Genomic DNA, 25,987 nt, shown 5'->3' with positions numbered 1-25,987 from the left:
GGGATGCCCCGGGGACAGGCACATCCTGGCATGACAGGGGGGATGCCCCGGGGACAGGCACATCCTGGCCCCAGCGTCCCGCAGGGAATTGGGGTGACAGAAATGAGCGCTCGGAGCCGGCTGCGCTCAGCCCGGCCCCGCAGTCGGCAGTTTCGGCCGAAAGAGGCTCCTCTTCCCCTGCTCCCCCCAGCCCCTTTTTCTCAGGTCCTGGAGGGAGCAGGTGTGTGAGCAAACGTCCTGGTCAAGGCTCGACACTGTTAAAAGCAGCCGGGCTGAGGGGAGGAAATCATCCCAGCAAAGCTGCTGGAGGGGAAGGCAAAGCACCCCCTAAAAGCTCCAGAGCCAAACATTACCCACCCTGCCTCTCTGTTACCTGCAGCTTTCCTTGCAGCACTGCCACTGGGTCAAAAGCCCAGCAGAAAAATAGATTTTGTTGTCAGGACAAAACTGGGCTCTGTCACCCCAAAGAGAGTGTGGCACCTCCAGAGCCAGGTGCAGATGGGCACTGCAGGATGCAAAACCACGTGGGGGATGCAGGGGAATGCAGAGGGATGCATGGCACTGGGGGGATGCACAGGGAGCTGCTGGTTTGTAAGAATCCTGGTTGATGCTCTGGGGAGCCAGTGAACTCAGCAGAGGAAGGGTCTAATCCAGAAACCCAGAACAGGGTGCTGTTCAAACCACAGGAACAACCCCAGGCACAGCAGGGTGGCAGCCACAGCCTTGGCTGTGAGGCAGGAGCTCATGGGGCACTGTGTCTGGAGGTGTTGGAGAGCCACAGAGCCCTCAGAGGCTGCAGGAGGGGGTGATGGTGTCTGGGGCACACAGCCAAGGAAATGGGGCTCCAGCCCAGACAGCCCCAGAACTGTACAGCTGAAAGCACACTGCCTGATCCCTGCTCAGCCAGGAGGGACAAACCACCCCCAAGTGCTTCTCACTTCCCTCTTTAGGGCTCAGCAGGGTGGAAACTGCAAGTCTCTGGTGCTATTTACAGAGGTGAGTTTCCCCTGCAAAACCCCGAGAGCAGCGAGCTGGGGCCACATCTCCAGGGCCATTTCCCTGCTCTGCCACACTCACCCAGCTCAGGCAATGCCAAAATCGTGATTTCCCTCCCAGGGGGAGGCTCAGTACAGCAGTGATCTCATCCTTTGTGCCACATATATGGCATGTGGCATGTGGCAGTGTCCCTGTGGCTGTGGTGCCTCCTCTGCTGGCCTTGCTCCAAGCCCTGAGGTGCTCTGGATGGTGCCAGAGCTGCTTCCCACCCTCCTTCAGGATCTGGGTTCTCATGGGCCACATCCAAACTCGAGGTGCTGGGTTCCTCTGGGCTCTGCTCCCCATGAGCAGCATCAGCCTCCAGTGTCCCTGCAATGGACACGGCAGCAAAACATCCTCTGGCCTCTCCAGCTCCACGTGGCAGGCACAAAACAGGAGGTTTTGAACAAACAGAAGAACCCTTGATGCTGTTCCACAAATGCTTTTAGTAACAGGTATTGCTGCTTCCTTCCTCCTTCAGCTGCTTCTGCAGAAAGGTCCCTCTGGACTGAGCTGAGTCACAGCTCTGTCACGCTGCCAGAGCCTCGAGTGCTGCCACAGCCATGCCCAGCATCCCTGCAGGAGCAGGGACAAACCTCTGGAGCCTGACAGCAGGGCAGAGGTGGCTCTTTGCCTCTGTGAAAACAAGCTGTGCTATTAGTGAGTTGTTAACGTGCTATTAATGAGTTATTAATGTGCTATTAATGAGTTATTAATGCTCTGTGCCCCCAGCACAGCCAGGACTCAGCTGCCCATGCAGGGCATAGCACAGCCCTCCTGCTTCCCAGACATGGATGCACCTGAGAATATCAGCGTTTAAGGCACCTCACTAAAGAAAATTCAGTGTTTAAGGCAGCTCACTAAAAAAAAAACCTAAAAAATCAGTGTTTAAGGCACCTTGCTGGGCTCCAGAGATGCTCTGTGAGCTGTGAGCAGGAGACAGGACAGGGGCTTGTGCTGACCATGCTGGGGACATGGAGGGGATGGACGCTCCCAGCAGTGCTTGGTCCTGGCAAGGTGAAACACCTTTCCCTGAAGGGAACCTCCCCCTGGCACAGGCTGCAGTGGTGGAACCACCCCTGGAGGGATCTAAAAGCTGCTTCAGGGTGGCACTTGGGCATGTGGCTCTTCAGTGAACTGGCAGTGCTGGGGGCAGGGCTGGGCTCAGCCTGGGAGGGCTTTTCCAACCTCTGTGATTCTGGAATTCTGCTGCAATCCCACGCAGGTTGCTGAGAGCTCCCACTCCACCAAGGCCCTCTGAAATGTGCCCACCTGGGCCAGGACACCTGTCCCTGGTCCTGGTGACACATCAGTGTCCCCCCACACTGTCCCCAGCAGCCCAGGCACCCAGGAGCCAATGCAAGGCTCTGAGTGTGCAGCCAATTTGCATGGAAGGGACAGGGGGAAGCCCCAGGAAGTGCAGAGCCAGGCATTAACCAAATCTCTCTAAGAATAACCCTGGGCCATGCAGGGGCTCCGTGCTGCAGCTCGAGGGGCCATGGCTGGAGCCCAGGGGGAGTAGCCACTGCTGGAGAGCCAGATGTGAGTGACCCCATGGAGGGGCTCCGGGGATGGGGTGGGGGGTTTGGGGGCCAGGGCTGGGGCTGGGCATGCTCCCAGTGCCAGCAGGAGGGGAGGCTCTGCTCAGAGCTCCCACCCTGCTGGAGTGGTCAGTGCTGTGGGGCTGGAGAGGGAATCACAGAATGGTTTGAGCTGGAAGGGAGCTGAATTCTCATCCAGTTCCACCCCTGCCACAGGCAGGGACACCTTCCCCTGTCCCAGGTGGCTCAAAGCCCTGTCCAGCCTGGCCTTGGACACTTCAAGGGATGGAGCAGCCACAGCTTCTCTGGGCACCCTGTGCCAGGGCCTGCCCACCCTCACAGGGAAGAATTTTTTCCTAAAACCCAATCTAAATCTACCCTCCTTCAGCTTAAAGCCACTCCCCCCTTGTCCTGTGGTTGCTTAAAGTTTGGCATGAGGGGTCTGTGGGGGAATTCAGAGGGTCCTGGTGATTGAGAGGAAGAGGGAAAGACTCACCTGGCTCTGCTGGAAAATCCATGGCTGAGAAGTCTGTGCTGGGAGCACCACATGGACCTTGGGACTCCGCAGGGAGGGGAATGTCTGTCCTAGAAGAGACCAAACATCTCCTTGGAGGTGTCCTTGCAGCACCTGGGAGGAGGTTCCCAGGCTGCAGCCCCTCAGCTTTAACACAGCCCCAGATCTTCTTCCCATCCCTTATCCCTAAACCCCACCTAGGCCAAGGATGGCCCAGCTCCCTACCACCCCCAAAGGGCTCCCTGCCAGCCCTGGGGGCTGCTCTGGGTGCAAAGCCCAGGTTTGTTCCCAGAGCATCTGAGGAGAGCAGTAGCCTGAGCCTTGCTCTGCCTGGGGATGACTCCAGCCAGCTCCACAGAAAGTCATTATTTAATTTCATAGCAATGTTAATTGAACAGTGGGAGTGCCAGGCCAGCATCCCAGTGCAGAGAGGATTTTTCCCTGGGAATGGGGAAGGTTTCTCTTGTGCTGCCCCAGGTAGGACCCAGCCCATCCTGCAGGGAAGGTGCTGGCTGGGCAGGACAGCCCAACCTCTGAGTCCTGGAGAGAGAGGAGAGGTCCTGGCAGAGCACAGGGGATTTTCTGTATAAAAATCAAAGGTTTGGCTCTGCCAAAGCAGCAGCTCAGCCTCTGGGCACGCAGAGCTGACAATGCAGCCTGGGGAAGCTTTGAACCTTTGGGGCCATCAGCACCAGCATCCCCCACCCTGCAGGAAAGAGCTGCAGCTCCAGGAGGCTCTCGGGAGCCCTCTCAGGCAGCAAAGGGCTCAGGGCCACCACTGCCACCCTCCTGCTGGGTCAGAGCTTCCTGCAGCTGCAGACCCTGCGTGTGGCACCAGCCAGGAGCTGTTATCAGCCAGCCAATTCCTCCAAATGTGAGGTCTGGATGGTTTTTATGCTGCTGAGAGCTGCTCCTGTGCCTCTGGCATCACATGCAGTGCACAAGGGCACTGGGAGCACTGGGGCAGCAGAGGATGGGACAAGCAGCCCAGGATAGGGACAAGAGCACGTCCACCTCCAGCTGGCACTGGTTAAACTGGTGCCTAAAGTCTCCTGGGGAGATTTCCCTCCTTCTTCTGCTCTGACATTTCTTATTCATCAGCCTGGTTTCACTATGACACCAGAACACCCAAGAGAAAGAGCAGGAATGACACACAAGGTGGTGTTTCTGGCACCTTCAGAAAAGCCTGTAAGGACAGGAACAGTCCCCAGTGCTTGTGCTCCCTCTGGCAGTGCAGGGATCCTCCAGACCCCCAGGGCACAGCTCAGGGCCACCTCTAGGCCAGGGTGACCTCTCTGTGTGTCCCCTGGGACTGGCACAGGACACACACACAGCTTGAGAAGCAGATTTGGCTGTGTGCTCCTGCTCAAGCCTGGGACCAGAGAGGGCTGAGGGACAGCCAGGATCTCCCTGCCAGGGGTCCCAGCCCCAGGAAGGGACGAGCCCCGTGGTGGCCACCCCATACCCACCTGTGTCTCTGTCCTGCAGCCATGGATGGGCCACGAGCAGGGCAGGATGCCATGAAGAACTGCACTGACCAGGAGTACTGGGACACCCTCGTTTCCCAGTGCATCCCCTGCAGCCTGGCCTGCAGGCAGTCCCTGGCCAGGAAGTGTGATGCTGTGTGTGGTGAGTGCTGGGCTGCCCCTGCGTGGAAGAGGCAGGGATGGGGCCAAGCTGGGAGGGAGGATCAGAGCCTGGGATGAACCCCAGGGCAGGCTCTAAGCCAGCTCAGCCTTGCAGAGCTTCAGGCCAAATCCACAGGGGGATGTGACAGCTCCCATGGATGGGCTGGGCTGGCAACAGCTCAGGACCAGGACCAGGGTCCTGCAGCTCTGCACTGCTCCCTTCTGGGCTCACCAGGCTGCACCAACACTCCTGTTCCCTATTGGGGAATTCCCTATTCCACCCTCCAAAGGCAGTGATGTGGATCATGACAAACCCCCAGACTGGGACAGGCCCTGAAGTGTCCTGGAAACAGCTGGGGAGGAGGACAAGGGACAAATGAACTTTGGTACCCAGCCCTGTGCCAGCACCCTTCCTGGAGTCCCAGGCTGAGGTGGCTTCACCCATCCAGGGCTCACTCAGCAGCCATAGGTGAACATCTCCTCCTTGGGGACAGGAGATGCCGTTCCTGGCATCCTGAGGCAGGTTTTGGTGTGTCCCAAAGAGCTGTGCAAGCCCCAGGGCAGCAGCAGCAGCCAGGAGCCCCCAGGGGAGCCCAGCTGCCTCTGGCTGGCTGAGATCATCCCCTCCCCTCAGCTCTCCAGCTAAAGACCCCCCAAACCCCGGGTCTGTCCCCCTGGCAGCCCCACAGATGCTGTCAGTGCTGGGGGTGCAGGCAGAGCAGCGAGAGAGCTCTGCTCTGAGCTGCCAGAGCAGCGAGCTGGGCTCGTCCTGTCACGCATTGGGGTGGGGGGGATGTGCTGAGGACACCGCGATCATCTCCCTCCCCTCCCCTCCTCTCCCCCAGAGTCCATGGACTGCAACAAGAGGCCGGGATTTTACTACGATGATCTGGTGAAGACCTGCATCAGGTGCAGCTCGGTGTGCGGGCAGCATCCCCGGGAATGCGCCCCGTCCTGCGAGCGTGAGTCGGGAAAGGGGCAGCGGGACCCCCCCCTTGTCCGGGCACTGCCCTCGGGGGGCTGCCCTCCCACCGGGCTGGGGGAAGCACTCAGGGCATCTCTTTCCCATTTTCTCCGTCCTACCGTGGCCTTTCCCCGCCGTGTGCCAGTGTTCCCAGGTGTTCCCAGGCCGGGAGCTCCCCCGGGCACGGTGGGGTCGGCAGCCGTGGGTGCCCCCCGGCTGAGCTGCCCCAGCCCTCGGGGAGGGGACAGGGAGAGCCCCAGGATCTCCAAGTCCTTCCCTGGGGTTGAGCCGATCCCTGAAGGTGTGGGAGGGTGTGAAGGGAGCCAGCGGGCAGAGGGGACACAGAGCCGCTCCCAAACCCTTTCCCAGCGGAGGGCACAGGCGCTGGCAGCTCTTTCCCTCCCAGAGGTGTCTGAGCTGCCCCGTCTGTCTGTCCTGCCCGCAGCCACGCCCGCGGCCGTGCTGGAGCAGAAGGCGTGCGCGGAGCAGGAGCCGTGGCTGGCGCTGTGGCTGCTGCTGGGGCTCTGCCTCTGCAGCCTCGTCTGCTCGCTGCTCCTGGGCTGGACTCACCTGCGCAGGAGGGGAGAGCCCGGCTCCTGCCAGCCCAGCGCCGGCAGCTGCCACTGCAGGGAGGACCCTGCCAAAGGTGGGTGCTGGCAGCGCCGGGAGAGGGTGGGGGACTCGGGGGGACAGGCTTGGGCTGCCAGAAAAAAGCAGAGCCGCTTCCTAAAAGGGAGGGAGGAAAAGCAAAGACAATGAGAGTGAGCCTGGAAGAGGAGCAGGACTGGAGCCCTGTGCCCGATTCTCCACCCTGATCCCTCAGTCACAGCTTCCCTCTTGGAGCTGCTGCACAGGCAGAACCTCTCCAGTCTCCATCCAGAGGCTGAGGGGACAAAAGCCAACCCTCTCCCAAAATGAACACCTGTCCCACAAAAACCCCACGAGTTTTAGTTCTGCAGCCAGAGGGGCTTCACAAGTCTTTGTTTTAGGGAGAACAGGAGAAAGGATAATGTGGAACAATGCAACGTGGAAAAGGTGGTTTCATTCTTCCTCCTTTTCTTCTCTCCTACCTTTCCAAAGGAAAAAATGCCTACTTACCTATTTCTGCAAACACATCACACATACCCATGTTTACATACATCCCCCTCAAAGCCATCAATGTCAAAAATCACCAAGGAGGACCCCATGAGCCAATGTGACACCTGGAGTCACTCCAAGGGCTGTCCCTCAGGGCCATTCCTGTCTGCTTTGCTGAAGGACACAGGGATCGAAGGGTGATTTTTAAGATGAGCCAGCAGGTTTGGAGAGATGTTCTGGGTGATGCAGTGAATCCATGCTGGAGCTGGGTGTCCTCTCCAGGTCCAGGAGCAGCTCTCATGCAGCTCTTCAGAGCATTCCCAGGTGGAAGCTGCTCCTGGGCCCCTCAGCTAATGCAGTTTATTTGCAGATGGGCTGGTGGAAGCTGCCAGCGTTGGTGAGGGGTTCACCAGCATCAGAATCCCAGAGCCAGTGGAAACCTGTGGCTTCTGCTTCCCTGGACATGGCTCTGCAGTACAAGAGACCAAACCCTGCCCCAGCAGCTCCTGCCACCCCGGGGAAAGGGCTGCTCCCTCCTTCTCTGGGATCTGCAGCACGGGGAGCGCCGGGGCCCTCCCCAGCCCTGAGGATGGCCACTTCAAAATCATCTGCTCTCCTGCCCAGGAGAAGGCACCCATGGTGTGACCACAGGGGTGTCCCAGCACGGGGCCACCATGGAGGGATGCTCCCTCTGCCCCCAAACCAAAGCTGCTTCACCCTTTGTTGCCAGGAACAGCCTCTGCCCAGCCCGGGCTGTGCCAAGGGCTGCAGGACACAGACAGGGCTGGAGGTACCATAGAGCTGTTTGCTTCCACTCAGGAAACCAAATTCCCATTATTCTTGTGAATTCCCAGTGAAAGAAGTCACTTCCCAAGTAGCAGCATCCTCCAGCTTGACCTGGGTGCATGCCAGCCCTTGGGGACATCTCATGGGGACTTTTCATCCTGGATCCATCCCTGCAAAGGATCCCTGCTCTCCTCTCCCTGCCTGGAGATTCCTTCACGAATCAGAACAATTTTCAGCACAGCTGTAAATGTCTCAAATGTGGAATTGGATCCGAGGATTTACTGGTGGAATTGATAAGGAGCCAGCGTGGGAAGCTCCACTGCCAGTTTCCAGCACTGCCATGGGTGATGGGGAGGCTTTGCCTCAGGACCAGGACACGATGCTGCACATGAGGAGCTGGGACAGGCACCAAAACCCTCAATGGAACTGGGTTTAAATATGAAAATTCATCCAAGGCTGAGATCTTTCTACAAAATTGGATTTATGTATATCTGACCTGGGTTATTCTGAAGAGCTGGTAAAAGTGAGGAATCAGCTGAAGATAAAGCTGCTTTGAGAGAATATTTTTATCTAGCCTGTCTTTGAAAGCTATCATAGAAAAATAGGGGTTTCAATGTGTAATTTGGAGTTCTCATTTCCACTAAAGGAGACTGTAGGAATTTTTTTTTTTTTTTTTGCAAGGAATCACTCCTGGTAGGAGCCCATCCCCTCCACTGTCTTAAGCTAGAGCTTTAAACTTGAAAGAATAAATGTAATTCAAAATATGCACAACTTGGTGCTGGGAAAGCAGACAGCTGGAGAAAACATGAGCAGAGTAATGAGATTCTACACCTTCTACATTACACTTTCCTTTAAATGTAAATACTTCCTTATCATTAACAAAGGCATCACCTGGGAGGTTCAGCCTCTCACTCTGGTCACCTCCCACAGTCCATGGACCTCCCAACATCCAGACCAGAGCTGGGATCACTGCTCCAGGTGAAGGTTTTGCACTTACCTTGGGGCAGCACCAGCACATCGTCCCCTGGCACCAGGGCTGGGAATGCCCCCAGCTCTGTGCTCCCTCTGCCCAAGCTCTTCCCAGCAAGGACAGGGAATTCAGGAGAAGGAAAACCCTCAGCAGCAGCCAGTGCCTCCCCAGGCTGCCCCTTCCAGCAGGGAGCTCCTGGGGACACCTGGATCCAGCCCAGCTCTGGTGCCCTACAGACCTTCAGTGCCACCTCCAGGCCATGGTCTTACACAAAGAGATCCAGAACCTTATTTAAAAACAGGACAGAATTAAGTGAACACGTGCCACCAGTGCTGCAATTAGGGCATCCCTGCAGGATCAAGAGGCATCAATTATTCAAATGAGAAGGATTTTAGGGCCATGTCTGTGCCAGTGAGAGCAGGAGCTCACCCTGTGTGGCACCAGGAGCCCCAGCTGGCTCAGGAGGTCACTCACCTCACACCCAAGCAAAGCCAGGGCTGCTCCTCCTGTCACCATGTGGTGTCTCAAAAATTGGGGAAAACTCATCAGAGGCCAAGTCCTGCCCAGACACAAGAAGGGCACCCTCACCCTCCCCTCCTTGTGGGAATGTAACTAAAATTATCAGCACAGAAAAGGTAACAGAGAGCAACTTGAACAAATTAGCAGGAAAATAACAAACACCCTTAGCTGGAGACCCAAGAGGAATCAGTGGATTTGGCATTTTACAGCCACTGGCCAGCAGCTCTGAAGGATCATACCTGGAGACATCAGTTCCAGTGTTAGGGGGACACTATGAACAGGACACCAGCAATTCCAGATGGGACCAGTCCAACCACATGGAATTGAGGGCATTGATTCCGAGCAGGATCCCCCGCCCAGGGTTTAACCAATTCCCACATTTCTGCTTTTTCCATCAGGCAAAGCTTGATCTCTACTAGAGTGGCTGAGAGACATGAAAATGTAGCTAAAAGCACTTTCTGGCTATTTTTGTGTCCCCTGTAGAGCTGTGTTCACTGCTGGCAGGTAACAGAACACACCCCACCGTGAGCCTGCATGGCTGCACCACTCTTTGTTTCCAGTCATTTCTGCAAATGCCTCCTCCCAACAGACCCAGCTGTGCAGATAGAAAATATACCTCAAAATAAACAAGTCAAGCCCAAACTGCTGCCCTGGATGAGGAGCTGTCACTGCTGGCCGTCAGCACATCAGGGAGCCTTTGCCTCACTCTCCCTTCGGCTGTTCCGTGGCCGGCGTTTTCCTACAGGCGATGCTGAAGGAGTTCCGCGGAGGAACCTCCCGGGAATAATTCCGTGCAGGAGCTGCGGGGCTGCTGCTGGAGGGATGGAGGGGGAGAGAGAAGGCTGTGTTTGAGAGAAAGCAGCAGGAGGGGTAGCGCTGCTCATACGCCAGCAGCTGCTCTTCCATTTTTATAGGAAAAGGGAAAATGCTGTCCCCTCCTCTCAGAACCATGGATTTACTGCTGCTGGAAATAGAACCTGGTGTGATTCGGGAACGGACACGGGGGGTGGGCTGGTAGGCTGGAGAGGGGGGAAGAAAAGAATAATAGACCTTTGAATACGCTAAGAATTCTGCTTTTGAAACCAGAGAGAGAGAGCCTTGAAAGCTCCCCCCGAGAACCATCTGCGCCCGTGCAGGCGCACAGAGCAGAACCCTCTCCACCAGATGGGCGGGGAGGAAAAATTAAGGGTGATTTATACGGCTCGGCTGCCTCGTCCCTAAACAATTTGTTCCTGAAGGCTTAACAAAGCCGGCTGCAGCAGCTCCGCCGGCTGAGCGTGTGCTGTGAAAAACAGAATTCATTAAAAGGGCAGCCAAAGGCTCAGACTTCGGCGCCACAAAGCGAAGGCAGCGCCGGAGTCATCCTCATCCTCCTCCTCCTCCTCGGCGGCGCCTGCCGCGGGGTGGCAGTCCCGGTCCGGCCGGGATGCAGCGCAGCAGCGCTGGGGATGACGAGAGCTGGCTCCTGCCTTGCTCCGCAAGCTGCTGCATTATTAAACAGCAGCAGAAAGCATCCGCACGGTGCCGTGCCCGCCCGGGGAAGGAGGGGCCCCTCTCCTGCAGCTCCTGCTCCAGCGCAGGAATGCTCGGCTCAGAGCGGGCGGCACCGAGCACAAATGGAAATGAAATTGTCACACGGGCAGGGAACGCGATGGCCTCGGCAGCGCCGGGGCACCCCCGCACCACACCCAAGCTCCTGGGTCTGGCTCGAGATGTTCCACTTGTCCTTTCCTCCTCCGTGCCCTGTCACAGATGTACAAAACCTCCTCGTACTGTTCCAGTCTGTGTCCAAATCAAGAATTTCACCTGTTCAGTTGCTCCTGTAAGATGGTAATTTAAAACCCAAACACACTCAATTCCCTTATTTTCCTGTTTATCAGACTGTGTTAGACACCTGTACCTCATTCCTGGAGCACAGAATGAAAGGCTTGGATCCCTCCCTACCTTTCCACACTGGCAAAGCTGAGGAATGCCTGGCTGGGGATTTATGCAGAGGTTAAAGATCAGAGCAGCTCTGGCTGCCCCTGGATCCCTGGAAGTGTCCAAGGCCAGGTTGGATGGGGCTTGGAACAACCTGGGATAGTGGAAGGCGTCCCTGCCATGGCAGGGGCTGGAACAAGATGATCCTGAAAATCCAACCCAAACCATTCTGTGACTTTTGGTGTGACACCAGTTCACACAGTGCCCAGCTGACACTTCACCCTCTCCACACAGGAGAACAAAGCTGGTTTTGCTCTTCCAGGCTCTGATTATACCCCCAGCCCAAGCTCCTGAGAGTGAGATCCAGCACGAGCAGCGACAGAGGGGGAGGAAAGGCCCCGGAGCTGAGCTGGGAACACCAACACACAGGCTGTGCCACTGCAGGAGGAGGAGAGCACGTGAAGAGTTAATCCATGTGGGAGGATACAAGGAACCAATACCAGCCTAGCACATACCAGGAAAATGTGTTGTTTACTTAGAGCACTGCAGAAGGGCTCAATAGCAGCAGATCCATCGCTCAAAGCTGCCCCGGCAGCGACCATTCCCAACAGATGGTACATTTTTCACCACTGAGGTTCTCTCAAGTGTCAGATATATATAAATCCACCTTTGGAAAGCAGCAGGGGGGAAAAAAACCAAACCAAAACCAGCAACAACAAAATAAGCGCTTTTGAGAAATTCAAACTTATTCACAAGATTAAAAAAAACCCCAACAAAACAAAACCAAAAAGAACCAAGACCACTCTTACAGTATAAACACACCAATTCATTCATTTTTACTGATGGTTGCATTTATGAATTTCATTCTCGTGAAAAAAGGGAATAAAAGGAAAAAAATTAAGAAAATAGCTATTTATAGAAAACAAAACAAAAAAGGGCTCAAACAACAGAATCTGTGCTGATGCTTTTGGATGAGCAGTCCGATGGCATTGAACATTACCTGTGCAAGCAGGCATGCTTGAAAACCTGTCTGAGTACTGCAGCTTCAGTCCCACAATCCAGGATTTCTTTTATGGTTGTTGGAAAAAAAAGAGCCTAATAGTTTCATACTGTATTTATTTAATAACTAAAATTCACAAATAAAAAGATACTTGCAAAGTCCTTTAGTTGTCTCATCCCCTCCTCCTCCACTCTACTGCTTTCAGACCCATATGCATAAAAAAATGGGTTTGGATTTTTAATTTTAACTGTTATATGATTGGTCGTTGGAGCTGAAGCACCAAATGGAGAAGATGCTTTATGGAGATGAGGGTAGAATCCTTTGCCTTCCCACACACATTTTTGGAGGAACACAGGAGATGTACCAGTGCCCGGACTCCTCTGCTCCCATTTCCCCCACCCAGAGCATTCCTTTCATTTTATATTTCCTCTGTTAAGTGACTGACTGCAGCCTCTTTTCCCCCTTTCTGTCCTCGTGGGACTGCACACACGGTGGACATTGTTCATTTCTCACTCTCCAGGCTGTGAGTCAGTGTCAAGTAGGTCCTGTTACAGCTCAGTGCGAGTTGGTTTGTAATGGGTCTTTTCATTTCAGGTAGGTTTGTGTGTCGATTCAGAAGGCTTGAGTTGTTTCTTCCTTGTTTACATCTGACAAGCTGCTGGATAAGGCTATTCATACTCCAGGAACTGTTTGTGATAGAACAGCAAATATCTGGAAGAGAGCAGAGGGACAGTGGCAGTTCTGTGCCAGAGCAGATGAGTTTCCATTGATGCAACCATAAGACATGAGGGCTGTTAATTTTGGTTTTCTTTTCAATTTGAGGCAATTCCAGGGATGAGAAGGAGGGAAGCCAGCTGACATGATTTTACCAGCAACTCAGGGAACTGAACAGCTGTACATCAAAGAGGAATCCCATGGATGCCCCATCCCTGGAAGTGCTGAAGGCCAGGGACAGGGCTTGGAGCAACCTGGGATAGTGAAAGGTGTCCCTGCCCATGGCAGGGGGTTGGACTGAGATGAGATTTAAGCTCTTTTCTTAGCTTGGCCATTCTGTGAAAGAGTCAAACCTTGTAAAATCTACTCAGGACCTGAAAACTCTGGAAGATTGGATTCTGTTGGTGCTCAGACAGGCAGCAACCATTTAACACTAATGTGACACAAAATAAAGGTGCTTTAAGGTACAGCTGTTGCTTTAGAGTCACACTGCCAGAGATCAGACCAGGATTACTGCAAACTGCCTCCCATTTACTGGAACAGAAGCAAAATGAAGCAGCAGCCATGTGGGTGAACATTCACGTCCCAGTCAAATATCTGATGTGCCAATCTGCACTCAAATCTGGTGTTTTAAAGGATGAAGTTCTTCCTTCCTGTGTGGAGATCAGGGGACTGATCTCCACACAACCCTTACCCACCCTGACACAGCCACTGGGGAGTCCTCAGAGCACTTCTGAGACGTTCCAAGTGTTATAATTCCATCCAAGCCCTGTGGATTCTCTCACAAGATGCAGAGCTACCGTGTCAGCCTTTATCTGAAGCAGGGAAATGCATCAAAGCTCAAACCAGCCTTTATGGGCCATAGCTGTGTTGTACATCCTCTCCTCCTTGCTTCTGGCAGGTTCTTCCCTGGGCATAACCCCACCTGAGCACCAGGCATGTGTTACCGAATTACAACAAACTCATTTCTCTGCTCACCTCAAAGCAGAAGTTCCCTGTCAAGTCATTTAACACTAAAATTCAGGTATTATAGATTTCTGTTTTTACTTCCCGATTGAAGTTTAAAAAAAGGAAAAACGGGAAAATCTATTAAAAAAATTACAACCTGAACATTGTGCCTGCAGCAATCCTTGAAAATGTCATGAATAATTAAAACAAGAATGGTAAAGACTTATCTCTGCAGTACCAAGTCCATAGTTGAAAATGCAAAATGAAGACTTCAGATTTTAAGTTGCTTTTCTTGGAACATGTATCAGTCCCCAGTGCTTCCCTCAAATGAGGAACACCACGGTGCTTCCTTGAAAAATACTGCCCTGTCTTCACAAAGCTTGTGTAATTTAAATATCAGAAACCATAATGTCAATCTGAGATTAATTTAAAGCCATGAGCTAAGAAACAGCTCATGTTCTCTACCTGCCTCCCAAAAAGCCTTGCTATTCTGGGTCACAGCACTTCCTTAATGACTTTTCTTCCAATCTTTTACACTCATCATAATCCAAAGGTTCTGCAGGCACAGACTGGATTGTGTCAGAGGTAAGCACTGCTCCTGCACTGGGTGACCACAGCACTTTGGTTTTCAGAATCCCTTCCATTAGCAGGAGTTTGGACATGAGCAGCAGTTCCAGACATGCAGTCACCTGATGTCCCTTGTCCTTCCCCTCCCTTTCCTTCAGCAAATCCAGGGTTATAAAGCAATCGTGGATAAATGTAACTGTGCAGTCTCCATGCTGAAGCACTGAGCATTACAGGGAATATTCAAGAGAGAAATTATCCTTCTCTACAATTAAAAGGGTTTTGTTAAAGTAAGGAAAACCCAACAAAGGTGGAAGTTTGCCTTCCTTTCCCCTTCCCAGGGGACCACTTACCCTTCACTGTCTAGCACATCCTTAATGCTTGCCTTGGTGATAATGGCATCATCACACTTGAACCACTGGTCCTTGTGCTGCCGGATGAAGCTGGTATAGTGCCCACTCTCCAAGGTTCCCTGGTGATTAACTACTGCAAACAAGGAATACCTGGGACAGGAAACAGACCATCAATATGTGCATCAAAAGGGGCAAAAACACACATGTCAGACAGGCGGAAACTTTTGTTCATAAGCACACATAGCAATGGTAAAGGATCTGATCCATCATAAAACACCAGCTCCTAACACTAGCTGGGAAGAGGGTGGTCTTGCCCAGGGGAAAAAAAGAAGAATTTTTCTCTTCCTTTCTTGCTATTTCTGCAACTCTCCAGTCTGGTGACCACTGTCAGCTTTACCAATACTGACTACCAAATTTGCTTCTAAAATAGATCGATATTGGTGCATTCCTGAAAAGGAACACTGATTATCCAGTCTGACCTTTCACTTCCCTGATCTACTCTAGTGAACCAGAAAAAATGCATTTGAGGTATGAGGAAGGAGGTAATCTTAGATATTTCTAATGATAAACTGCTGAACTGATTAACTGCCCTTAATCTGCAGAGCCTGGACTTATTCTGAAATACTGAATATATTCAGCCTCAACTTCCAGCTCTCAGATGCTGCTGTGCATTTGCCTGAGAACTTGCAGGCCCACTCTGTTCCAAAAAAGACACCGATAAGCAAGTTGCTCTCATTTTGCTTTTCCTTTTCTTTTTTTAAAAGTGCAAGACTGAAGTCTTTGGCTCTTTTGTTCTAAGGTAAGATTTTGTTTCCAGTCTTAAATACACTAGTGGCTCTTTTTCAAGCATTTTCCACTCTCTTTAACTCTTTCATAAAATGCTGCCCTCACACTTTTGTGTGACACAAGCACAGCTACACAATGGTAAAATAATCTCTCTAATCTCACTTGATATTGTCCTACTCAAGTTGAAAATTCACAGAACTCTTTTGACACAGTGGTGCCACAACAAGGCACCTATTCACTGACTGCCTACAGAGCCACTGATTTAGAGCCACCCTCTCGAGGGGAGCCCTTGAATCCAGCTGGGATGGACAGCACACTTCAGTCCCAGCTGGAGCCTTCTGACACTGCCCCACCCCTTCCCTGGCACCCAGATCCCTGAGGAATCTAGACACCTTTGCTCTCATCCTTACCTAAATCTGCTTAATTTTTAACAATTTGTCCAAGATAAGGCACCTCAAAAGTGACCAGCTGTGTTACCTTCAGACCTTTTCTAGCACTACTGAACACCCCACATCCAATGACTAAAGCTGTAGGCCCACACAACACCTGCCTGGTACCTGCCTGGGTGACACCTGCACTAGGACCTGGTTAGTTTGGTTTTATATCTTTGTGTGATTCCAGTTTCTTACTGAAACCTTTAGTGGCAAATCAAGTGCCTTGAATTTAAATACACAACAGCAGCAATGAAACATGTAACCTTATTTAACTGAAGAGGTAAGGTTTGGGTGACCATTTCTATTCTCACAGAACAAAGGATACTGGTTTCAACTACACCCCCCCAAGTGCAAGTCCCACACCAGTCCATCATTTATTCTGACTGGAATCAATATCTGCCCAACAGACCCCAGGATCACTGGGATCACCTACTCCTGACTTTGAGTGTCAGTGTTCTGTTAACTTTCTTTGGTCCTCTGGAACTCCCTTTGCCATTGCAACGGGAAGAGGACTATTGCAAGGCAACATCCATCCCTTGTCATAAACATTGTGACCACAGCATTTCATTTTGCCCAGGAACCATTTGAGGGTATCACCCCCAGCTCTGGAACAGAAGGGCAGGAACTGCAGCGAGTGAAGCTTTACTTTGCAACATGTCAGACTTACTGTGCTGTCAGATACGGTAATGCACTGGCACTGCAGGATATAAAGCAACACTATCTCCTTCCACAAGGCAACTACCTTTCACAATAGGAGTCATGGAATGTACCACTTACTTATTATCATTGTTTAGACTATCCGTCGGCTGCTGGTACTGCCCGTTCATTCTGCTCTCTTTACTGCAACACACACACACACAAAAATCCAGTCACTTAAAGCAGTGGCTTCCCAAACCCAGGAGATTGCTCTGACATGACACACAGCCTGTTTTCTGAATCCAGGTCCTTATTCCAGCTGAGCAGCAAAGGGCTGATTAGGATGCTAAAGATGCTTTATTTGCTCTCACAGCAGTGCTACATCACAAACACCATTTCTCCTCCTGGTCAAGGCTCCAGTGCTGCAAATTCACATCTGTTTACGTCAAATGTTTTATCCAAAAAGCTTCAAAACAGGTTAAGAAAAGATCTGTATTTGAAACCCAGGAAATTATATAATTACATCAATCCTTTATCTTGTAATGGGTCAATCATCTTGGCTTTGACTTGCGAATTCATTTTGTGTTTTGACAGCAGCAATAGGATTATACTGTTGATTTCCTAGCAGGTGAAATTCAGACTACTGAGTTATGCCTGCTGATTATCCCATCTCTATTCCATTATGCTGGATACCTTTCATCAGCAGAGCCTGTTCTATCCAGGGAGAATTCACCACAGAGGAAGAAGGAAGTCTCAGGAATATATTGGAATAGACCATATATTCTTAATAGAATAGTGTTTATCAGAGCTTCAGGGCTCTCCTTTCTCTCTTGGTAGAAGCACCTACGTTTTTCCTGGGTAATAAGGAGTGCAGGCAAAGCTTGAAATTATAAGTAAAATTTCAGCATCAAACAGAGTCTATCTGTTAAGAGATACCATGGTTTTGGGGCTTTCTGCACTGCTTCAGACATAAATTAAATCCAAATATCCTCTTGCACATTTGCATGAATGTCTGACAAATACCTTTTAATTAAGCTGATTAAATTCCTTTCATAAAGGTGCATTTATATAAATGCCACGTCTTCCACAAACCTGGGAGGTGGGAGAAGTCTTGCTGTTTCTATTTTAATCTGGACTATGTTTTTGCTTCTTGCAGGATTCTCTAAACAGAAGCTGAAGGTACTAAACAAAAACCCCCAGATTTGCTTATGTGCAGGAATAAAAAGGAAGGATTTTTATAACTTCAGGAATACTGGTTAGGGATTAGGCTGGCTCTGTTCTGGCCAACTGCACAGGATGGCAGGTGGGTGGGCATGGAGGGGATGGGACCAAAGCAGGGATCTGAAGGCAGGATGGATCTGGGTCTATAAATTGAACAGGCAACCAGAAACATAGCACACATTAATTAAAGAACCCCACCACAATGTTTAAATATAAATCCTTTTCAGGCACATGAAACTGAACAGTTTATCTAAAAATGGGTTTAGACAAGCTACACCTTCCACAGAGAAGCTCATGGCAGAAGTGCCACACCACAGACACTGTTCTGTACCCTCAAGTACTCTCCTTGCTTTGTGCTGCACGTGTGTGAAGTGGAACCAGTTCTGCTCAGTCTGTGGGGGGTTTTGGCCTTGGAACCCACCTGGAAGCCATGAAAGGTGTCATGTCCAGCTCCAGTGGAAACGAGACATACGTAGTGATCTTCCGCCTCAGTTTGGCTGAGTGTTCAAACCGCTGCAGGCAAAGGCAAGAGGGTTCTTCTTTAGAGAAAGGTTAAATTTTACCTCTTTTATAAAGGTCCTAAGCTTAGAAACAATAACATGAAAGCACATTAGCAGTCACTATGCAGGGACAGCCCCAGAGTTTTCCTACCAGCTCTATGGGAATGTCCATGTAAATAACAGCACGTTTCTGGCAGGAAAACAAACCACCATTTGTGGGCTCAGTGTTAACACAGTATTAATTAGATTATTTACCTTGATATCTATGCATACAAACCTATTCCCACCTGACATCAAAGAAAAAATATATTAAATGAGGAGAACACACAGAGCCTTTACCCAAAGCAGTGTTCATTTGCACCAGGGCTATTCAAACCCATGGCTGCTGCCTACCCTGGCTCACAGAACTGGTGATAACAGAGTTTGCCTTCAGATTCACACTCTGAATACACCCATCCCATAAGCTCAAGTGACAGGAGTCAAGCCTACACAGGAATACCCATTCAAATTAAGGCAAAAAATGGAATATGCTAACAAAAAAAGCCTTGTCCCTCAGCCAAAAGGGGGCTGCAATACCCACCACCCTCTCCTCATCTCCTTCACTGAACATTAAATATGATCAGGAACAAATACCAGAAAGAGATGAATGAGTTTCTATTTAAAGGCAGCTTCCCTCTCCACTTTTCAGAAATTCCTCTCTATTTACACTTCAAGTTAATTATTCCAATTGTGATGCTGTAACAATTCCCTAGCAACAGATCCAGATGTGAAAAGCTGAGACTTCTGTAATTCTTATCTTTTGTGTTTCTCTCTTGCATTAACACACAAAATGAAATTTGCATTTTGCATAGACAGGACAACACAATCACTGAGGAAAAGTAATTTATTTCCCAAAAAATCTTCAGTCATTTGGAATCACACAAATACTGAACTAAGCATAGGAAAGGAGTGGAGCACATTCACCTTGACTTGCCTCAGAACTTTTCCATGCTTTTCCTTCAATACAGTGGCAATCTTTCAGTGAAAGTGTAAAAAGTGTACCCTGTAGGATGAGGGGATGTAACTGGAGCTTGGTTTCTGTGCTGGTTCAGGTTTTGGACCAGCCTTCCATTCTGTCTCTAGATTCAAGCTGGTTAAGCTCCCCCAGACACACTGCAAAGCTCCATCAGAGATAATGTAACACTATCTTAATAGAAAACCTAGCTGGCAAGGCAAGATGTTCTTTATATTAACTTATATAATAAAAGTTTTGTCAGTGAAAGTCAGAAGATATGTCTAAAAATTCAGCTCATCCTCTCAGAGAGGAAATCACATCCTCTGCTATGCTGGCCCCCTGTGAACTTACTTTGAGATGAAAACAGGCCACAATGGGTAATTTCTTCATAGTGAGTTGTTTGGTAGATTCTTGGTAGCTATGGCAACCACTACATTTGATTTTGGCACTGCTTCCTAGATGTTCTGGCCTTGTAAACCTAAAAAAATATTGAAAAGCAAAGGAATGCACAAAACAATCAGATGGTTTTTGACATGTGCTGGAAACGCTTTCACTTGTGGGTCACTGGCACCACAAGAGACAAGAGTCAGTGAGTTTTATGTAATTTTGGAAAAACCTTCAATCAAACCAGAATAATGTAAAGTGCTATGGCTCAGATATCCAAATGTGACATGGATCATTGCTCCAGCTTGCACTGAAGTGAATCAGTGGCTGAGAAAGGAGCTCAGTGTCAGTTCATCTCCTACAGCAGAGCAGCTCATTTTCATACAGACAGCAAAGAAAGATCTTTTGTTTTCAAACCCAAAAACATTGATATGGAAGACACTCTTCTGCAACACACTATCCTACCTTGTAGCCCTCCAGGGCTGGGATCAAAGCTCTGAGATGGAAAGGCCTGTAAACACAAAGTTCTGCTGAAAATACAGATACCCTTCTAAAAAACCTTTGTTGACTAAAAATCTCTTTCAAAATTTTCAGACAGAACTGCTCAAAGGAACCATGGAAGAAACCATTAGGGAACAGGGAAGTGCTCACAGAAAATGGACTACCTACCTCAATGTTCTCACTATCAACTACAGCAAAATCTCTTTTCCAGAAACTCAGCACAGAAAGGACCATGGACTTCCCTTTCTTAGTCCTGTCCTCCAAGTTTAGACTTTGAAAAGGCAAATTAACCTTTTTCCCAGAGGCTGCCTTGTAACTAAGATTTTTGAGATGAAATATTTCAAAATATAGTTTAAAATTTTAATTTTACACTTCTTCATTAAATGAAGAATGTGAGGGCAACATGGTGTCCCTCACCCTCACTTTGACTATGGCCAAAGCAGCCTTCAGCACTAAATGACATCACAGCTTCCTGATTCATTAACAAGATTTCCTTTACCTGGCCTATGTGCCATCATGCTCTGGTTTTAATTTTTTTTCTTTGTATTTGTCTATCCATAAGTCTCTAAAAAGGCTTATAAAGTTGCTCTGATAGTTGTTTGGAATGTCACAATCCTGCTCAATCCTTGTTTCTTCAGGTCAACTTCAGCTGCATGGCCACACTGACATCAAGTTACCCACCTTCTTTCTTGCAAACTTTTGGATAAAAAATACAGACCCATCCTCTTTATCCTTTACAGTTCAACTTCTTTCCAAAATCCATACTTTCTGAAGTATCTTTGAACCTGAATGTTTTTCTTTCCCTATCATCAGCTTTGAGTCTACAGATCTCTGTGTTGAAGAAAATCACCAAAATTCAACTGGTTTTGCCTCATGATGTATTCCTGCATCAGCAATTTTTCGTGTATACTAATTCCCTCATTTCCTTAAAATTATTGGTCTTAATGGTGTCAAGCAGATTAGAAATCAGATGTAAGAGACCATGATTTTTTATTTCAGAAAGATTAGCTTTGCCCCAGGCTCCAGGTAACCTCTTCCTCAGGCAAATATCTGCATTTGCCACAGGAGAATGACTTTCAGATCTGCTGAAAGAGCCAAGTGAACTGTACACAAAGCCAAAACCTTCTCCCCAGGTATCTGTTTTCAAGATGCCTCAGTGTCAGCCTCAGAATTACCTTTTCTTTTTGAAAGCTCCATTCCTTTAATCCTTAATGGCATCCCTGCAACTAAGCTGGGAGTAGCTGACTCTCAGTCGTGCTTAGAGCAAAATCTGATTCTACTTGGTGTTAGAATTCAGATAAATATTAAATGCAAAATCAACTCTTTTCATGTACCTCCTCATCCAAGAGAAGCAAGAACAAGGAGACGGACTTTAGTGATTTTGGTCATGTAAAACCACACTGTCTGGCAGTAGCCAATGCAAAATTTGTTTTCTTACATCATGTGGCAAAAGGCTTTGAGTGCTTATTGTTGCTTGGGCCTTCTTACTTTCTCACATGCAAAATCAAAAATATGTGGTATAAAAATGCTGTTTGGGGACAGAGCTATGAGAAAGCCCCACTTAGTCCCAGTGTTCAGAGCCACCTGGAGAAGAGGAAGAAGCCAGATTCCCTGTGTGCAAGGCCAGGCCATACCTTCTCAAGCAGTCTGTGAGGGTGGTGGTGCCCGACACGTGGCTCTCCCCGTTGACCACGCTGCCATCGCTGCCCGGACTCAGCGGCCAGAAGGGGGTGGAGGAGCCTGGCAGATCCAAACTGATGTCCCAGAACGGGTCTATCGTCGTGGAAACGCCACTGGGGGAGACACAAATGGTTCCACACAGGTCACCATCAGATTTTCTGAAAAATCCCTTCGCCAGGATTTCTCCTGGGAAGCTGAGAAGCCTCAGAGAAAAATGAAGACAATAATTATCTGATTTGCTTCTCCTGAGTTTTGGTGCTTTGGAATGTGGTTGGAGATTATTTATCCAACATGTGAATTGTTTTAACTTAATCTCCAATCTCCATCCAGCTGTGTTGGGGCTCTGAAGAGAGTCGTGAGTCTTTCATGATTATCTTTTAGCCTTCTGTCTGTATCCTTTCTCTATTCTTTAGTACAGCATAGTATAGCATTCCTTAATATAAGACAGATCATAAAATAATAAATTAGCCTTCTAAGAACATGGAGTCAGATTTATCATTTTCTTTCCTCCTCACGACAGAGGCTCCAGAAAATACCACACACACCTTTAAAGGAAGCCAAATGAACAGTTTCTCTCTTGCTTTGAGGAGCACTCCAGGTGCTTAATTTTAAGGACTTTGGGATCTCCATCACCCCTAGAGGGCACTCAGAGATGACAGAAAATAGAGCTGCTCCAGAGCGTTTGCCCACAATGGATCATTTCCCTGCATATTTAAAAGCTCTGTGTTTGGGGAAATGTACATGATCTATTAAATACAAAATAAAAGTATTTAAGACATTCTCTCACTCACTGGAGCCCTGAGCCTCGAAGCAGAGCTGCTCTGAGACAGAGGCACCACTGACCAGTATAAACCAGTTAACATCTGTGACAACAGCTACGTGCCATCCAACTAGTTTACAAGCTGGTCTTGTCTGCTCAAGACATGGAAGATGGTGCTTGAGGCTACCTTAAAAAAGAGGTTTTAAAAATACTCTTGCTGTCCAGCAGTGTACTGAACTCAGCTCTGCAGCTCCTCTCAGCATCTCCTACAGCCTTTGGGATTTGAGAGGCCAAAGAGTGACTACAGCAAGCAGTAGCTCGTGTTCTCCATCAGAGCTCTCTAAAGACAGCTGAAGACAAGTCAACAGCCAGACTGTGGAAAAAGCTGCTCAAAATTTTAACTGCCATTGACTCAAATCTTTTCTTCCAGCATCCACATTTTTAAGAGAACTTCAGGGGTCTAAGCTCCTTGTTATGTTAATTTTTTGAGTTCTCTCTTCCCCTAAAACCAGTGTCTTTCAATCTGCAATTTCATTAAGACTTCAATATTCTGCCTTTTCCCTCTGCTTCATTTGTGCAAAAGTTGTCAATTTCAAAAGGAAACTTCTTTTGTCAAAGTTTCATCAATGTTAATATTGTGTCATAACAAATCAAGCTTTGCATTATCACATAAGGATTCTGTGGCTCTACCAGGCAAAGAACAAAATTTCCTATGTTTTCCTTACAGTAAATCATTTGCAAATCCCTCCAGGAAACTGAGAATAAAAGCAGATTCAAACAAGCCCAGCCCATGTGCAGGACAGCAAGAATGTAAGGCAGAACAAAAAACAAGAACTCTGACTTCTGCACTATGGCAACACCAAACATCTCTAAAGAGAAGTCAACTTGTTCCAGTACAGAGTAGGACAATAAATACATTTTTCCATACTCTTGTAAAGGCTTTTTTTCTGGTTCCTGAGATTACATTAGGCATCAGCCTCTTTGAAACCTCTCCTGATGATACATGAGGCTCCTGACTGAAAGAAAATGTGGTTCTGTATGAGAATTTTCTTCAAATGTATTTGCAATTCTGTATTTTGAAATTCAAAGAGATCTTGGAAGTATTTTCTTTATGAACTTGGAAAACAACCACCTTTTCCAGACTAGTAAGAGATTTGTGTGCATAAGCCTGGAGTACTTCCCAGGCAGCTTTTTAGGTATGTCTTAATACGTGACAGTTAAGTGGTAACTGACTGCATTTAGCTGACAGAATCATAGAATTAAAGAATCCCAGGACATTTTGGTTGAAGAGACCTTAAACATCATCTCATTCCAGCCCTTGCCATGGGCAGGGACTAGACCAGGCTGCTCAGAGTTCCATCCAGCCTGGCACTGAACACTGCCAGGGATGGGGCAGCCACAGCTTCTCTGGGAAATCTGTGCTGGTACCTCAGGGTGCTGCACTAACACAGTTCTTGTCTTTCTGGATTTTTGCAGTATTTACTGGTATTCAAGAGAGGAAAGGTTCAGTGCACTGGAGGGGTGCAGGTTTGAATCAGGGCCCAGGATCAGAAGTGACTTACTGGCAGACTTGACAGGTAACATCCGACTGCAGTCCGCCTGTGAAGATTTGGTCTATGATGCAGTTACAGTGGTTGGGGTTGTTGGCCTTCTTCCCATTATCATCACCTGCAGGAATGCAAACACAGGCTCAGAAGTCAAAAATCCTCTGAGGGAACAGTGGTTTGTCTTGGACTGTGTCTCTAGTAACTCTTTCTAACTCAAACTTACACTGCAAGTTCACCAGGATAATACAGAACCCTGCAGAAGTTGAGCATTGAAGAAAACAAGGAAACAAGATTGGAATTCCTTGAAAAATACAGAAGATAACCAAAAGGTGACTAAATGAGGTGAAGCTTTAAGCCATAGCAGTTCTTAGCTAAACCCTTGCTCAGGGCATCTCCCTTTACAGAGGTTTGCTTTGCACTGCCTGGCATAAAGATCAGCTCCTAAGACAAAGAAGTTGCCAAGGTGGTTCATGAAAATCAGTATTTAAACTTCACAGCAGCAAATGCTACTTTTTTACTTCTATCCCAGTCAACTTCTGTGAGTAGAATGAGGGGAGAAGGTTTGTTAAGAGCTATTCACCCCCAGCCCACTGCCTCCATCAATGTGCACCTTCCATGAAGGTTTTCATCAGTGGGAAAATAAAAGATGTCCTTATCTGAAGGGAGGAGGCAATCCTGTGTCCTCCTCCAGCTTCTCCAGAGGCACAGTGAACACATTCCCATCTCTGAGGCATCACACACTGTCACTGCAGGTCCCAGCAGGAAAGTGTCATTTTTAGGACTTGAGTGCTGAGATTAGGCCAATTCAACTTTGTCACAATAACCAGAGTATTAAATAACCAAACACTTCTGCACACAGCTCTCAGCTTCAAAGCCCTCTCCCTCCATTCCCCAAGGTGAAGTAGGAATGACACTCTTTTCCTGAGATTTCCAGACTGTCCACTGCTTATTTTCCTTGGGCAGGACTGATGCAACTGGGCGTGCTCTGCAATCACAGATGCACACACCAACTACTACACAGCACCAGCTAATTATTTTTTAAAATACATCTCAAGATGTTTTTCCATCTCTTTCAACAGCAACTGCTACAACAGAACTAATTTTGGAGAGGGTTCCCAGTGTATTTAACTCACTGGGAAGTATTTGATTTCTGAAACTGAAATGCTAAGATTGAAATACTGAAATACTCCTCAAATCTCTGCTACTTCTCAAAACTAATTATTTTCTATTCAAGAATGTCAAAAAAAAAAAAAAACACCTGAAGAAATAAAAAGTTTCTAAAGAGCAGGGCAATAGACCATTTTCATGTGTTTAAGGTGCTCTAGTTGGAGTTTTCTTGTAGTAGGAACAGATAGAATTGTATTTTTTTTTTCCAATGAAGCTTTAGAATTATGCTGAAAAGTATTATATAATAATCTGGCAAAGGTTCCACTGGATACAAAGTGTGGAAAAGCAGTCATAGGTGATACCTACTAAGCTGCAATGGGCCACTTGAGTTAATTAGATTCTAAATGCCTCAGGAAAGTTCTGCCTCAGCTGCCAGATTTAGGCTTTAGAAACTTTTGTTTGAATTGCCAAGAAAAGCACATTGTTTCCTTAAAAAGACTCTTGAAGAAAATGCTCTAAAATTAGACTTCAAGTGTATGAGGTTCAAGTTGGGGGTTATCACACCCTGTCTGAGGTGTTTCTTGATGGGAATTTCAGCTAAATCTTACTGAACTTCAGAGCTTTTAAAGGGCTCAATTATGCTAAGCTAATGAAGAGGGCATACAGGATAGAGACTGTGCAAGGCATCCTTCACCTACAGAAAAAGGTTCACTTATGCTTGCTTCACAAGCATTAAAGAAAAAAAAATTCAAAATAGAATTAACGGGGTTTTAGTCAAAGCTCCACTTTTCCTTTTTAAAGAACTACCACATCCTTGTAATCTCTCCATTTCAAACATTGTCTCTGCTTTGTTTGGAGGGGGCAGCAGGAGAAAAGCAGTGCTGAGAGCTTTTCCCTGGATCCC

At 48.4% G+C, this 25,987-nt stretch overlaps 2 protein-coding genes and 1 long non-coding RNA gene across 4 annotated transcripts in view; 1 reads left to right on the top strand and 2 right to left on the bottom strand.

The window, feature by feature from the left end:
• Positions 1–1,461: 1,461 nt before the first annotated feature.
• LOC127060148 (uncharacterized) lies at positions 1,462–3,409 on the bottom strand. Its single transcript, XR_007778798.1, has 2 exons — positions 3,073–3,409; positions 1,462–1,671 (listed from the first exon to the last, which is right to left on the bottom strand). It is a non-coding gene; the product is annotated as an uncharacterized LOC127060148 (long non-coding RNA).
• Positions 2,474–10,492, top strand: TNFRSF13B (TNF receptor superfamily member 13B). The gene is made up of 5 exons (XM_018915829.3): positions 2,474–2,577; positions 4,579–4,719; positions 5,564–5,680; positions 6,128–6,328; positions 7,130–10,492. Exons 2-5 carry the CDS (start codon positions 4,581–4,583, stop codon positions 7,402–7,404), a joined length of 732 nt encoding a protein of 243 aa, XP_018771374.1. The 5' UTR covers positions 2,474–2,577; positions 4,579–4,580; the 3' UTR covers positions 7,405–10,492.
• Positions 10,493–11,759: 1,267 nt separating this feature from the next.
• Positions 11,760–25,987, bottom strand: part of USP22 (ubiquitin specific peptidase 22) — an 89,251-nt gene continuing 75,023 nt past the window's right edge. For both annotated transcript variants that reach the window (XM_009091787.4, XM_009091786.4), the window contains 7 exons: positions 23,992–24,097; positions 21,624–21,782; positions 19,456–19,582; positions 18,032–18,123; positions 16,531–16,593; positions 14,534–14,683; positions 11,760–12,665 (listed from right to left, as the gene is read on the bottom strand). In XM_009091787.4, coding sequence (XP_009090035.1) covers positions 12,623–12,665; positions 14,534–14,683; positions 16,531–16,593; positions 18,032–18,123; positions 19,456–19,582; positions 21,624–21,782; positions 23,992–24,097 — 740 coding nt within the window. In that variant the 3' untranslated portion in view covers positions 11,760–12,622. The remainder of the gene's footprint in view (positions 12,666–14,533; positions 14,684–16,530; positions 16,594–18,031; positions 18,124–19,455; positions 19,583–21,623; positions 21,783–23,991; positions 24,098–25,987) is intronic.

This window comes from Serinus canaria, chromosome 14 (assembly GCF_022539315.1).
Source record: "Serinus canaria isolate serCan28SL12 chromosome 14, serCan2020, whole genome shotgun sequence".
Taxonomy (NCBI): domain Eukaryota; kingdom Metazoa; phylum Chordata; class Aves; order Passeriformes; family Fringillidae; genus Serinus; species Serinus canaria.
The sequence above is the reverse complement of the archived record's forward strand: the minus strand, read 5'-3'. Positions and strand labels throughout refer to the sequence as shown.